This window comes from Aptenodytes patagonicus, chromosome Z, assembly GCF_965638725.1.
Source record: "Aptenodytes patagonicus chromosome Z, bAptPat1.pri.cur, whole genome shotgun sequence".
Lineage (NCBI taxonomy): Eukaryota > Metazoa > Chordata > Aves > Sphenisciformes > Spheniscidae > Aptenodytes > Aptenodytes patagonicus.
This window is the reverse complement of record NC_134982.1, coordinates 4,981,429-4,995,670: the sequence shown is the minus strand read 5'-3', so window position 1 is coordinate 4,995,670 and position 14,242 is coordinate 4,981,429. Positions and strand designations below refer to the sequence as shown.

Below are 14,242 nucleotides of genomic sequence, written 5' to 3'. Positions count from 1 at the left end.
CCACACCCCTGGACACCAGGAAAGGCACAGGAATGAGTTTGCCTGAATCCTGCCCCTCTCCCCAGTGAGGGACCTCTTTAACCCATCCAAACCCCTGCAAGATTGATCTTCAACGGGAAGAGTCTGCTCTCAACACTTCCCTCCCACTACCCGCTGTTTCGTCCTTTGGAAAGCAAAAGGTGTGGGGTGACGTGCAGAGGAGAAACCTCGTAATCGACAAAACGGAGTGGAAGGAGCCCGCTTCAGTGTACGTGCACAATAAAGAAGTGCCTACGGGACAGCGTTGCGGGGAAAGCTCTCACACCTTTCCTGAGGAATCAGCGTAACCAGGCGCCTCTCAAGTGGGGGAACAAGCAGGAGGAATTAAGAGGTCCACGTGCAGTCGCAGGGCTACAACCTCACTGGGATGACGGCGATGCTGCGGGATAGCTCACAAGCCTGGAGTGCTGCCGTGGATGGATACAGCTTCTTCAGGAAGGACGAGCAGGGACAGCAAGGATGAGGAGTTGTCCTTTATGCGAGAGCGCAGCGGGACTGCACAGGGGTGGATGACGAGCCAGCTGAGAGCTGACAGGTCAGCATTAGCAGGTCAACAAACACAGGTGATGGCCTGTGGCGGGTGGGTGGTGTCCACTGCAGACCACCTGCCCAGCAAGGACATAAGGAAGAAGCCCCATGTTGACAGGCTCCATGTTGACAGCCCCATGTTGAAGGCTCTGCGGAGGGACCTGGACAGGCTGGATCGATGGGCCCGGACCAATTGTATGAGGTTCAACAAGGCCAAGTGCCGGGTCCTGCACTTCGGCCACAACAACCCCATGCAGCGCTACAGGCTTGGGGAAGAGTGGCTGGAAAGCTGCCCGGTGGAAAAGGACCTGGGGGTGCTGGTCGACAGCCGGCTGAACATGAGCCGGCAGTGTGCCCAGGCGGCCAAGAAGGCCAATGGCATCCTGGCCTGTATCAGAAATAGTGTGGCCAGCAGGAGTAGGGAAGTGATCGTGCCCCTGTACTCGGCACTGGTGAGGCCGCACCTCGAATACTGTGTTCAGTTTTGGGCCCCTCACTACAAGAAGGACGTTGAGGTGCTGGAGCGTGTCCAGAGAAGGGCAACGAGGCTGGTGAGGGGTCTGGAGAACAAGTCTGATGAGGAGCGGCTGAGGGAACTGGGGTTGTGTAGCCTGGAGAAAAGGAGGCTGAGGGGAGACCTCATCGCTCTCTACAACTCCCTGAAAGGAGGTTGTAGCGAGGTGGGGGTCGGTCTCTTCTCCCAAGTAACAAGCAATAGGACGAGAGGAAACGGCCTCAAGTTGTGCCAGGGGAGGTTTAGATTGGACATGAGGAAAAATGTCTTTACTGAAAGAGTGGTTAAACATTGGAACAGGCTGCCCAGGGAAGTGGTGGAGTCCCCATCCCTGGAGGTATTTAAAAGACGCGTAGATGAGGCACTTAGAGACATGGTTTAGCGGACATGGTGGTGTTGGGTCGACGGTTGGACTCGATGATCTTAGAGGTCTTTTCCAACCTCAGTGATTCTATGATTCTATGACAGGCCCTGGTCCTCACGGAGGACTCAAACCAGTATATGCACTGGAGGGACAAAACACAGCAGGAGGTTTCTAGCACTGACCTCATTTGGCCTAACAAGTGCGTTCAGTTCCTCCCCCTTTCTCCCCCCCAGTTTACGCACAGTCAGGGTTTGGGAGGATTTGGCCATTGCTCCGTCGAGCACTTCAGCTTCCAGAATAAACGATACCAACCCCCCACCACCGCACCACCACGGCCCCCGTGGGATGCTGTAGAGTCAGCCTGCATAGGAAGCACTGTCTGCACGTTCCCTGCATCTTGCTGCTCAGACTTCTGGTTTTCCATTCCACTGACTTAAGTTAATGCCACATTCAGCTGCTACGTCCATTGCCCTCTTTGGCCTTATTTTCTTAATAAATACTTAAGCTGCAATCCACAGGCAACAATTCATCCCAACGCAACAACTTCGGTGCTAGTCAAACATTCAAAAAGCCACAGATAGTCATTCTCTGACTAAACTGCACGAATTACCCAAAAGGCACGCTTGTTATTAAGTAGCTGACATTCCGATTTCATCTCTTTCCACTGCAATCTACAGTGCTAAAAACACAAACCTCAGCTTTCCTCTGAGATTACCCAGTTACATTTATGATGCGAAAAGGAACACTGCAGTTTTGGGGTAGGAGGGAAGGTGGGAGAATGTGAAAGTCTTTCCAGTAAAACTAGAAGAAACAAAAAGTCAATCCGTTGGGCACCGTTTGGAGAACGAGACTCCAAGCCCTGGAGCGCACATCTGCGACAGAGAACTGCCAGCGGATCTGTTAGTTCGTAAAACTGCTCCCCTGTATTTGAGGAAAGCACAGGTTCAGGCTTCTACCACTCTCCGAGAAGCCAGCAGGTTGCTTTGTGGGTAACACGTACATCAGAACAGCAGCTCACTGTGAATTCTCCCTATTTCTTAGGGCCTACCATAGCGTTATTCAGAGAGTCCTTTAACCGGGATAAACCAAATCATTTTCATCACAATTACCAGATCGAGAAATGGGGAAAAAAGTCAACAGCATCATTTCTATTACATTTTAAGCAGTCAGTTATTAAAGAAGCTGCTTCAATGGTCAAGACAAATGGACATGACGATGGTGTCGATGGTGTTTGCTGACAGCAGTGATCCCAGCCTGGTCCGGCCCTGCCCACCAGCAAAACCCTCAGCAAGAATGTTGTACGACCGGCACTGGAGGCATAGTTTTCCCCTCCTTCCCTTCACACCACCAGCCTTCCCCTCATTTGGGATAAATACCAAATTCCACAGTCTGGGTCAGTTGTGAGTGCTGAGAGACCTGAACCAGTGCATCATCCTACGGTCACATTATCACAGAGGTTTGGGGAATTTTGCCAGGACAGAGAAATGTTATTTCTGCCATTACATAGGTGAGCTTTCTCCTGGGTTCTGGGCACAAAACCAGGCTGTTGTATCCCATACGTGTTAAATCCAGGATGTCAAAGAGAAGAGTCTCCAAATCTCCATCAACTGAGCAACTGCGTGGCATTTCCCCGTCATACTTTCATCTCCAAGAACAATTATGTATTACCTGATGTGGATTCTTCCAGCAAGTTGAAAATATCATGGTGTTTGTCACAAATTATTTGATTTTTCATTTTTATTTTGCATGGTCTTTGCAGACATAGCATGTTATAAATACAACATTTGTAAAAACTCAACAGCTGAAACAATACCTCATTTTAAAAGTGCATGTCAAACACATATTTCTGACTTTTTCACATTTTTTTTTATGCAACGGATCAGTAACATTGAATCTAATAAAACCAGTGCTTTTAAGTCTTCGGGGGGAAAAAAAGCAGCAGAATGTATTCTTCCAGACATGAATTTTCCAAAAGAGTCTGTTAAAAAACATGCTGCATTGATATCTGGTTAATATACAGAGGGATGTACATATGTGTATATATATGTATATATATTTATAGGCTCGCAGATAGAGCGAAGAACTCTAAGACCACATTAAGATGAAGGTGATCTAATGATCCAGCTGGCACAGTTAGCAGAATCTGTCAAGAAGAAAAAAGTGATTTGCTCTCCAGCACCGGAACCAGAGTTAAGAGCAACACTTCAAAGCATTATTAACCAGACAGTAGGTAGCACATTTCCTTCCCCTCGTGACCACAACTGACGTTTTAAAGCGTAACCATGTTCTAAACATAAAGGCACAATTAATGGAGGAAGACAAGAAGCGATCATCGTTCCTTCATAGAGGTGTAGAGACTGGGACTGCAGGACCTTGGGCCACCTCAAATCGATCAGCGCTAAAAGGGACAGCGCTAGACAAGCAACTGGGGAAACTCGCCTTCCGCTTTCCCTGAACAAAGGTGCATCTTACGATCAGACAAGGCAAACAAAACCAGTCATCATTCAGCTGAAACAACAGATTTACAGGTTCATGTTCACAGGCAATAGAATTTTAACAAGCGATCACCAAATATAATGCAAGATAAATACCTTTTCAGTGTCATCTAAAATCCTGTTGTGCCATGCCTACCTAGGAAGAAAAGAATAAACTGAAGTGGCGGGTGTCCAGTTGTTAAACCAGTATTTCCTAAACAACCAGACTTTCAGAATTAAGGAATCCTATCTAACATGAACATAACTGACTGTTCCCCTCCCAGACGCTGGGGATCCAGAAAATCCGTCTCTGGATTTAAGTCACTTGACTTAAAAAGAACTTGGCTAGAAGTGACTTGTATTTAATCAAGCAATATAGATGCAGACTCACTAATATTTAGAAAAAAGGAAAAACCAAAGTTCTTTAGTTCAAATTTTAGTTTGTATTTACAGAAGTGGGAGAAGATTGTAGGCATGCCTTTCAACTACAGATTTCTGTGGGATAGCAAAAAAAAAAAAGAGTCAAAATTTAAAATACTATCTTGCCAAATACAGTGACTTCACACATCTCCAAAAACACACTCACATAAGATTTAGAGGTATCGTGGTTAAGAAAGTTAAAACCTCTTTTATACACAATCCTCCACTCACTTTGAACTGGCCTGAGCGATGACACATTGGAAAATAAAAAAAGGCACAAAGCAAAAACTTAAGACGCTACAGGATGAGCTTTGCTGTCTAATGATTTGTACATCTATCCTCAGGTATCCTCCTCTCAGATGTGATATTCACGTGTATATCACGTATCACAGGAAGATATTAACGTGTTTTCAGTCAACAAAAACCGAGCAATTCCACAGGCCTACAAATCAAAAGAAGAGAAAGAAAACCTTAAAGAGGAGAAAACTTGCCAGCGTGCAGTTCCCACTCACACTTCTGACTTCATTAAAGTGGAACTCTGAAGGTAAAAATTACTTGTGCAATAACAACATTATATGTAAACCAGAGTAACCAACATTGCATGATGATTCTGCGGGCCCAATGCTGCTATCGTATGCTGTCCAAATAATGCACTTCTGGGTACAGAGTGTTAATAAGGAGCGCCAAGAGATTATTGCCATCTCGAAGACAGTGTTCCGGATGCTTGATGAACTGAGAAGCCTGGGAGAGCTGCTCTTGATAATCCATATATTGTTTGTTTGATGCCATAGATTCAAGAGCATTCAGTGCCTATAGATACAAGGGAAAATTCTGTTAGCTGTGTGTACTTTGGTCCGTAACAAACCAGTTCATGAGCCGCCATATTCACAACTCCACTAGAAGATCCTTATTTACTAGAGATCCTGGAGTATTTGGAACAAAACATTTGTAAAATACAGTCACTTAATAGTGTTTCAAGTCATCTCATATTTTTCCAAGCTGTTCCTTCCCCAAGATCAACACAACTGTTCTACCAAGGCTTGTTAGGATTCTGTAACCCAAAATATTATCAAATATTTACTTTGTGAGTTCAAGACATGGTTTCAAGGAAGTTACACCGAACTACAAACTGCAACACACTTAACTATTCACTTCAGGTTTTTCTGAAGAGCATCTTTGACTCTCATAAAAGTATTATTTCGCTCCCATTAATAACATTACAGAGACAACGTCAAGTTATAAATTACATGTAAAAGAAACTATGCTGGCAGTACCAGCCAGGGCGAATGCTGGAAATATGTCTGAACAAGTTTCATTCATTTCTTAGAGAAGAGAAACAAGCTGTACCAAGTAAGTTACTTTGCTTTGGTTTCTAACCAACTCCTCCTTCCTCTTCTCATGCGCTTACTGAAACAATGTGGTCAGTGCACACGCTAAAGAAGGAATGTTTATTTGTCATAGGGCTTTTAAGCCCTGATCTCACATAAACAAATGTTAGTGTGAATGTAGTCCTGCTTTATCACGGAAAAGCAGTGCAGTCACAGCAGCATTGTTTTTTCCTGTTTGTTTTAAATTCCTTCTACCTGCTAGGTTCCAAAGTTTCTGAACTCAGGGTTTACAAACATAAGTTCATCTGCACCTTTTCAGTGTGTAAGATGAGAAACTGATGCCTTCATATTAATACAGAACGCTGTATAAACAGTTTTAGCTAGGATCACTTCAGGTTAGGGCTCAGACACACAGTCCTGCTACCAGAGTTCAGCGAATTCGCATTGTCACCTGGCCTACGCTGCACCTGGCCTTGCCTCTGGCAAATTCCAAGATGGTGTTTTGATGTACAGCAAAATAGTACACAAGTTTGTGATACACCCCCTTCCCCGAGAAGACAAATGAGAGCAACAAGCTATTTCTGAAATTCAGAATTTAGAGCCAGGTGTAAAGCAGTAGCAAAAAAAGATTGAGGGCATTCAGCGCCAAATAAAATCCACAAGTTGAGAGTAAGATTTAGCTTGAAGCAATGCTTGCAGTGACTCTTATAAGCCGCAGCCCACAAACTGAGCAAGCACACAAAGAGGGCACGTCAAGAAGCCAGCAATTGGCACACACTACCTGCTGGGCCTTCTGCGACAGCTTTGGCTCTGACCCCGCTTTCAGGCGGACTTGACCCTCTGCAGGAATCTGCACCAGGAGGAAGGCAGACAAACTGCGGGCAACCACCCGAAACCTTGCATAGGGAAAAGCAGAGAAAGAGAAGGTGGTATCAAATTTGCAAAGTCCTCAACAGCAGATAAACTAGAAGTTCTATCCCGTGAGATCTCTCTTGCACGAGGAACATAATGAAGGCTTTACAGGACCTTTTTCAATGCATTAGGAAAAAAAAAAAAAAAATCACTTTAACATATACATAATAGTCTATCATACATACTAGAGGATAAGATAATACCATACATATGAAATGTTACATCTGTTCCAAGTTTAGCTGCAGCCTTGAGGCCACATATGAAATACTCCTCCATTTCACAGCCTTTGAAACATCCACATCAGCCAAATCAAGGGATGAGTTGAAAGAGACTAAGATTTCAGAACAATTTTAACAGGATTGCATCCCAGGTGGTCTTTATAAACATACAGTTATGTTCAGGTATTGTGTTGAATTGGTGTTCCACAAACACTTATGTATTTTTTCTTGGCATTCTTTCCATAGTGAGCTTGATTTTAATACCTAACAACCAAACTTGGTGTCTCTCTTTAGAAGGTAAAGTGAATAACAAGCAAGGACATGTTTCTTTGAGCTTCTCTTAACATTTCTAACACCTCAAGGTTAAGATGGAAAAGGCAACATGCATGTGATCATACAAAATTCTTGTGAGGTCAACTGGAACAGTCTTCTACAGACCAGGTGAAAGTATTTTCCTCTAAGAAACAGTCTCCCTACAAACTTCGCTGGAGATGGACATTAAGCCAGAATCACAACTGCATTTTCTTTCCTTTTCCACCACAAACTTTGCAGAAAGTTCGTATTCGCTTCTTAACCAGATTAAAACACTCGCTACATTTTTTTCTGCGATGGGCCCAAACAAACTTCTAGATTTGGGGACAGCATGGATTCAGAACATCTGTTGACATTGCGCTGTGCAGTCTGGATCCAGGCTGCAGCTTTTTTAACATGATGACTCACATTATATCAACTAATTCACTGTACCTTCAACCCTTACCTGGGTGACAAAGGAGACCTCCTGCCTAGCCCAATAGCACCAAGTATTCCAGAAGTCAGTCTCTCCTCAGCCAGCTGACTCTGCCTGCCCTGGATTGACAGCAGCGTCCGAACGACAGATTCGATCAGAATGGTGTCATCTTGCTCCATCTGAATCAAGGATAACTGCATGGCTTTATGCCACCAAAGAAACAGCTTTGCCTCTTCCTTTGCTGAGCTTTAGGTAAGATTTAAAGAATAAAAACAAAACAAAATATAAATTTAAAAAAAAAAAAAAAAAGATGCATAGGTTAAGAAGTTTGTATCTCTCCCCATTAGGCCCATGAAGAATTCAGATGATTAATTAACAACAGCTAATCTTACTATATGAGGATAGCATAACTATACTACCCCACCAATTATTATACTGCTTTAATTGCTATTGTTACGGATTTGATGCAGACATCAGCTAGCAGGTTTCAAGGGCCTGTAAGAGGACAAAGAACAATGCTTCCTTTTAAGCGTTACAACTGAGAATAAATGATATTGCAGCCATAAGTGGATTTAAACTTGTCTAAGACTTGGTATAAAAGGAATGAAGCTGTATCTCTACTCTTTTTGTTTCTTTACTTACCAACACTTTAGGAAGCACTAGCTGTTGTTTCCACAACAATTTAGACTTTTAATATGATCTTCTAGAAAAGGAAACATTGAAGTTTTTTGTTGAGCAAAGCACAAAGTGAAGTTCCCCCTACGATATTTTTAATCTTTCCCCAAACGGTTTGCAGTGTAAGTTAACAAGCTCAGATTTTCCACATAAAGCATCAGCACGAGTTTCCTACATCAGACTATCCTCGCATTACTCCGCCCAGTCATTTCCCATCCCAGGCAGCCTCAGCTTTGATGTTTAGAGCAAGGTTTAATTTGCTGTGTATGGTGGCTTTGCTGTCTCCTTCACACTTTGACAATCAAATTACTACGGTACCTACAAAAATGAAAGTATTCTTTGAATGTCAAGAAACAGTGGGAACATAAGTTTTCCCAAAATGTTCTTTCACAGCAAATATGAACATTATCAGCATTAATATGGAAAAATATTCACCACATTTGCTAAATTCTGGCAATTTCAGCAGCAACTGTAAATACAGTTGTTACATACTTTAAGTACAAAGTATTATCATTTTAACCCCAAAGCTATCCATCCTCTCCCGCCAGAACCCTGGTATCTAATAAGTTGGTTTACAGCATTAGAGGCCGCTAACTCTGGGCACCCCACCAGATCCACTGGGTTCAGATTCGGTTCAGAGCTGCTGACAGTCACCAGCTCTGTGACAGCTTTGAAGACCAGGTCTCTCAGGAACGTCAAACTGAACATTTAGCACATAACTCATCCCACCTAGTGGACATTCGGGAAAGTGGAACCCACAGTGATTTAGGATTTGTTTAAAGTAGTTTTAACTGGGCACAAATCCAGGCTGCCACTGAAATCAAGCTTCTCTGACGGAAAACTCATCAAAACTGCACCAGAAGCAGTGCAGTTCACGTAAATAAAATTCCCTCTTCTGTTTAACCACAACAACTATTAGTGTTGGCACTGGGGTTGGGCAGACTCCGCAACAGTGGATATAGAAGGATTGGCCATTTCATCCAGCAGCCTGGTGACATTAACCTAATTAACCTGGCCACCTAATTATGCCGGCTATTCAACTATAGCCCTATTTAAAAGTCAAGGCATATTCAGAAGCCTTGAGTTTCATACCTTGGGTACACTTGCTCCAGCCATTTGCTGATGGTCAGCAGGATCTTCATTTCGTTGGTAAGAGTTTGGTCAGTGTTCAGGCATTGCAGCAGGTAGACATACAGGGTCAAGTAGCTTCCTAAAGACAGACACTCCTGCAGGAATTCTTCCATGGTTAGCTCAGGAACTTGGAGGGAGGCGAGTATAGGGCCCCAGCCTAAATCCTGGTGGTGAGGATAATCTATAAAGAAAACAAAAGGACAGAACAAAGAACGTGTGAGAAAGCGGCACTTAGTAAAACCTAAGAACTACAACTACTTCACTGTGTGCCTATAAGTGACAGAATTTGGGCTGGTTTAGCTGTCTTCCAGGTAATCAGTTTGTCATGCAACTCTGATGGAGAGAAAAGAAAAACTCCACTATCATAGTGGATATGAGGTCAAGGTGAGATATTTTCCCAGCATTCAGTCAGGATTAAATTTGAAAATTTTAACAATGGAATTTTAAATATTTCCTTCACATGTACTGAAATCTGATCACACAGAATGTGGAAGAAATCAATATGTAGTTCCACAAGGACTACGTAAACAGAAAGAAAAGAAAAAAAGAAAAAAAAAAACCACACCAAAAAAACCCCACACCACAGAATTTCAGAGTTTTACCAATCAAGAATTTTTTTTTTTCTTAAATTAGTCTACAGAACACTAGGGGAGGGGACAAATACCTGCTTTGTTCTCTTGAGATGATTTTTTTTTTTTTTTTTTTTTTTTTTTTTTTTTTTTTTACAAAGTCCTCCCCTTTAGCTGGAAAAATGGTAACCATTACACAGAGCAAATCGGTTTTCACAGAGACAGGTATAGTTCTTAAGAAAATACACAATTAGAGCAGTTGAAAAACCCAAACCACAATTGCCTAACCTTTCCACGTCTAGTTACTACAGCACATATGTGTGTGACAGTTGGGAGCCATCAGATACAAAGAAAGGAGCTCTGATTACGGAAACCAGATTAAAACCCAGTTCCAGTACTGGGCAGCGTGAAGCTGTAAGGATTCCAGACGATTTGTATTTAATGGGCATCCGAGACCAATCAAAGTTTCTGAGACAAGCAGCAGCAGAAGACAGGCTCCTACCTTGATTGAAGTAAGCAGTGATACAGGCTTCTGTCGTCTCTGCCATGTGTCGCACAGAGGCCAGGCTCTGACACGCTGCTGTGAGAAGGGGCATCGCTAGCAACCCATGCACTTTGCTGTCAATCCACTTCCGTAAGCTCCCCCGTAGCGACTCAGCTGTTGTAACACTGGAATTGTTCATCATCATCAGCGTTTCTGTAAAGAGACTGCTGAGGGCCATGTGACGTGTTTGCAGATCCATATCTGAAAGTCAGAAATAAGAGAACCATTTCAGTAAATAGGCCCTAGAACCCAAGTTCAACTTCACCACTGAACCCTTTCTGCAGATACTGGGAGAAGCCTCTTGCTCATTACACACCTCAATTCCTTGTCTGTACTTATGAAACTGCAATAAGACACCCATTCCTCGCAGTCTCTTCCCTTGATGAGGCAGTTCATCATTCATTAAACAGACAGACAGCTGATAAGACTGTACAGCAGAGTACACTGGAGCCCATCTCTCACTTAGGGTCTTTTACCATGACTACAGTGCAAATAAATTGAATGATAAAGCAGGTTTACAGTCTCCAAGAAAACACAGTTTAAAGCACAGCTTAGAGTGAAACAACCAAGATTTTACATGATTCAATTTGAAATATGACTGTGTCCTGGTTTCGGCAGGGATAGAGTTAATTTCTTTTCTAGTAGCTGGTACAGTGTTTTGGATTTAGGATGAGAACAAAGTTGATAACGCACCGATGTTTTAGTTGTTGCTAGGTAATGCTTACACTAGCCAAGGACTTTTCAGCTTCCCATGTTCTACCGACTGAGAAGGCTGAAGGTGCACAAGAAGCTGGGAGGGGGCACAGCCAAACTGGCCAAAGGGACATTCCATACCATGGGACGTCACGCTCAGTACATAAACTGGGGAAAGCTGGCCGGGGGGGCCGCTGCTTGGGGACTGGCTGGGCATCGGTCGGCGGGTGGTGAGCAATTGTACTGTGCATCACTTGCTTTGTGTATTATTATTATTATTATCATATTATTATTATTATCATTTTATTTCAATTATTAAACTGTTTTTATCTCAACCCACGAGTTTTTCTCACTTGTGCTCTTCCAATTCTCTCCCCCATCCCACCGGGTGGGGGGGAGTGAGCGAGCGGCTGCGTGGTGCTTAGTTGCCGACTGAAGTTAAACCACGACAGACTGAGATGAGCCCTGAAATGTTGCAACCCCCTCATGCATTGCCAGGATTCTAGATTTCCTGCTAATCCCAGTGTTCCGTCCCAGAATATTTTTTTGAAACCATCTCTTGGCATTGCCTGAACATGTTATCATGGGCCACCTGCAACAGTACCCTCGAAGCACAAACGTTTCCTGCGCTTGGCTCTTAAAAGTCTAACTACAGAGTACACTTTTGCACATATTGATGAAAAAAAGCCACCATCGTTATAAAAGAACATTTTCAAGCAACGTCAGGCATTGTAGAAGGAAAAATTTCCACTGGTTATGAAGAAAAGTTGTGCACAAAAAGAGGGATTAATCACTGGAAAAACATCGTCCAAAGAGGTTGAGACCTCCTCACTTGCAGATATTTGGAAGCTCACCGGACAAGGCCCTGAACAACCTGTTTTAACTTTGAAGCTAGCCCTGGTCTGAGGAGGAGGTTGGACTACAGGCCTCCAGAGGTCTCTTCCAAACTAAGCTATTCTGTCTGTATCTACCTACTGAGAAGAAAAAAAAAAGCTCCAAAAGTCATCTGTCATGGCAGAGCTCTCCAGTAAGGTAAACATCTCTTATCACAGACCAACCAAGACAGACGATGCCAGGAGGTTAACTGACTTGCCTAAGGTCACAACTAGTTTTACAGCCAAGTCCCACTTTACAGGCTGCAGACCACCAAGCGGGACCACCGCCAGACACCTGACACCAGGGCCCGCCAGATCCCCTGGGACGAGTCCAGCTTTCTCCTCTCCTGTCAGCAGGAGGTGCTGCCCCAGAGGCTCTTCCGAAAACCTCTGCCAGCCCCTTCCAAACCTCACAGAGAAGCTAAATCTGATACACACCACCACTTTCCTGCCGCGCCACATCAGTGATCCTCCTGCGCTCCACAGCCTGGTTGAGCAACACGGAGCACTCTCTTTCAGCCCTTTAACACCAAACAAGCGCGTACAGGGGTTCATGAAACAGAGCTGCTCCTCTTATACTGGAGCTCCTGTCTCCTCCAAAATTTCTCAGCTATGAAGAGTGTCAGCAGCAACAAGCAAGCCTTCACTTCTCTTCAAGTCACAAAGAGTTTTATTGACTATGGGGCTGTCCTACAGAGATTCCCCAAGTAGCAAGACAAGTACTGAGAAACAGTTATTGCTCTCACAGATTTTTCAGACACTTTCTGTTCACTCTTGCTAGCACATCTGTGAGGGTCATGGACAGGAAGAGACACGACTCCTGACAAGTATTTCTGTGAGTACAGCGAGACGACCGATTTTACCCGAAGTTTTAGTTTGATAGAAGCAGCTCAGGATGGTATTACTACTAAAATTGAGATCAATAGAAATGCTGTGGGTGTGGACACACCGTACTACTAGTGTACATCAATATAATTCCCCTTCTTCAATATAGTCAGTTTTCCCAACTGCACAACAGTTTAGAATCCTTTCTTAGAACCTGATCCCTCAGGACCAAGAGAGCGTATTTGTGTCATCCTTCCTTCTAAAAAAGATGCAAATGCCAAATAAAATAATATTAAAAAACTAGACAGCAAAGAAAGGAATCCCTCAAGCTCCTACGTATCGGTCAGTTTTACTCACAACATAACCCCTGGTTTTTCTGTTGGTCCTGTTGCTCGACAGCTCTTCGGGCTAACGTCCATATTTTTGTTTTGTGCTAATATACCACCTATATATACACACACATCACCAAAGCAACATGCCCTGCTGCCCACAAGGGAGACATTATAGCAATGCAAGTAATTACATAGTCACAGATGTTCAACAATCCATGCAGTACAATAAAGGATCTTGACAGCTTTGAAGTAGTTTGCCGCTTCTTTAACACAAACCTGGAGGATTAAAGATGACTACATCATCTAGCAACTTGGACATTTCTTGTTCCAAAACTGCAAGAGTAATCTTCCCGCTTTGTTCTAAGGTGCTGAGAAATTGAACCACCTGGCGAATGTATGCTCGGCACTTCAGCGTTGCATCCTGGTAAGCAAAATTAAAGTCAATTAGAAAAAAAATCATGCCTAGAACTCTTTCCACACCCCATAATATACAAAAGCAGAACATTGCAAATGACAAGAACAGCTCAGAGACACTGCAAAACCAGTTCAACTTACAAGGTGGATGTGACTATCCAAAGATGCACCAAAGCCCGCTGAGATTTTCAGAAGCTTCACTATCAGTTCAGCTGCAGCATCCTTAGCAAGGATAACAGAAGGAGGGTAGTGACTGTTGCAGTAGTTGATGATGCTCTGGTAAGATGAAATGCCCACAAGCTGCCAAGGAAGGGAGCTGGTCTGTCCAAGAAGATTTATGAGTGGCGATTCCTGAAGATTTAAAGACATCAGTCTAAGCTCCACCTTCTTTGCTGTTTTAAATTAATATTTGCAGTGCTCAATATTGGAAGGAAGCCCAGACTCCAAAATTTGAAGGAGACAGAACAGAAACCCCACAGAAATAGATGACCACTGGCAGTCTGGTTTGAAAAGCGACTCCTCATTCAAGCAGCAAGCCAACACATGTATGTCATCTCTAGCATTCACATAACAGTACTCAGACTGCTGCAGCTCTAACCAAGCACAAAAGTCAGTGAGAGACATTAAAATTTGACGTCAACATGTGAAGACAGCTAGAAA

The 14,242-nt window shown here is 43.5% G+C and overlaps 1 protein-coding gene across 6 annotated transcripts in view; it reads right to left on the bottom strand.

The window, feature by feature from the left end:
- Positions 1-3,172: 3,172 nt before the first annotated feature.
- LOC143172377 (ectopic P granules protein 5 homolog) overlaps positions 3,173-14,242 on the bottom strand; it is a 60,209-nt gene continuing 49,139 nt past the window's right edge. For 3 of the 6 annotated variants that reach the window (XM_076361752.1, XM_076361754.1, XM_076361755.1), the window contains 7 exons: positions 13,724-13,933; positions 13,445-13,589; positions 10,402-10,644; positions 9,292-9,511; positions 7,555-7,770; positions 6,449-6,563; positions 3,173-5,149 (listed from right to left, as the gene is read on the bottom strand). In XM_076361752.1, the coding sequence (XP_076217867.1) occupies positions 4,967-5,149; positions 6,449-6,563; positions 7,555-7,770; positions 9,292-9,511; positions 10,402-10,644; positions 13,445-13,589; positions 13,724-13,933 (1,332 nt within the window). In that variant the 3' untranslated portion in view covers positions 3,173-4,966. The remainder of the gene's footprint in view (positions 5,150-6,448; positions 6,564-7,554; positions 7,771-9,291; positions 9,512-10,401; positions 10,645-13,444; positions 13,590-13,723; positions 13,934-14,242) is intronic. The other 3 variants (XR_012997341.1, XR_012997342.1, XM_076361753.1) reach the window with 3 other exon arrangements.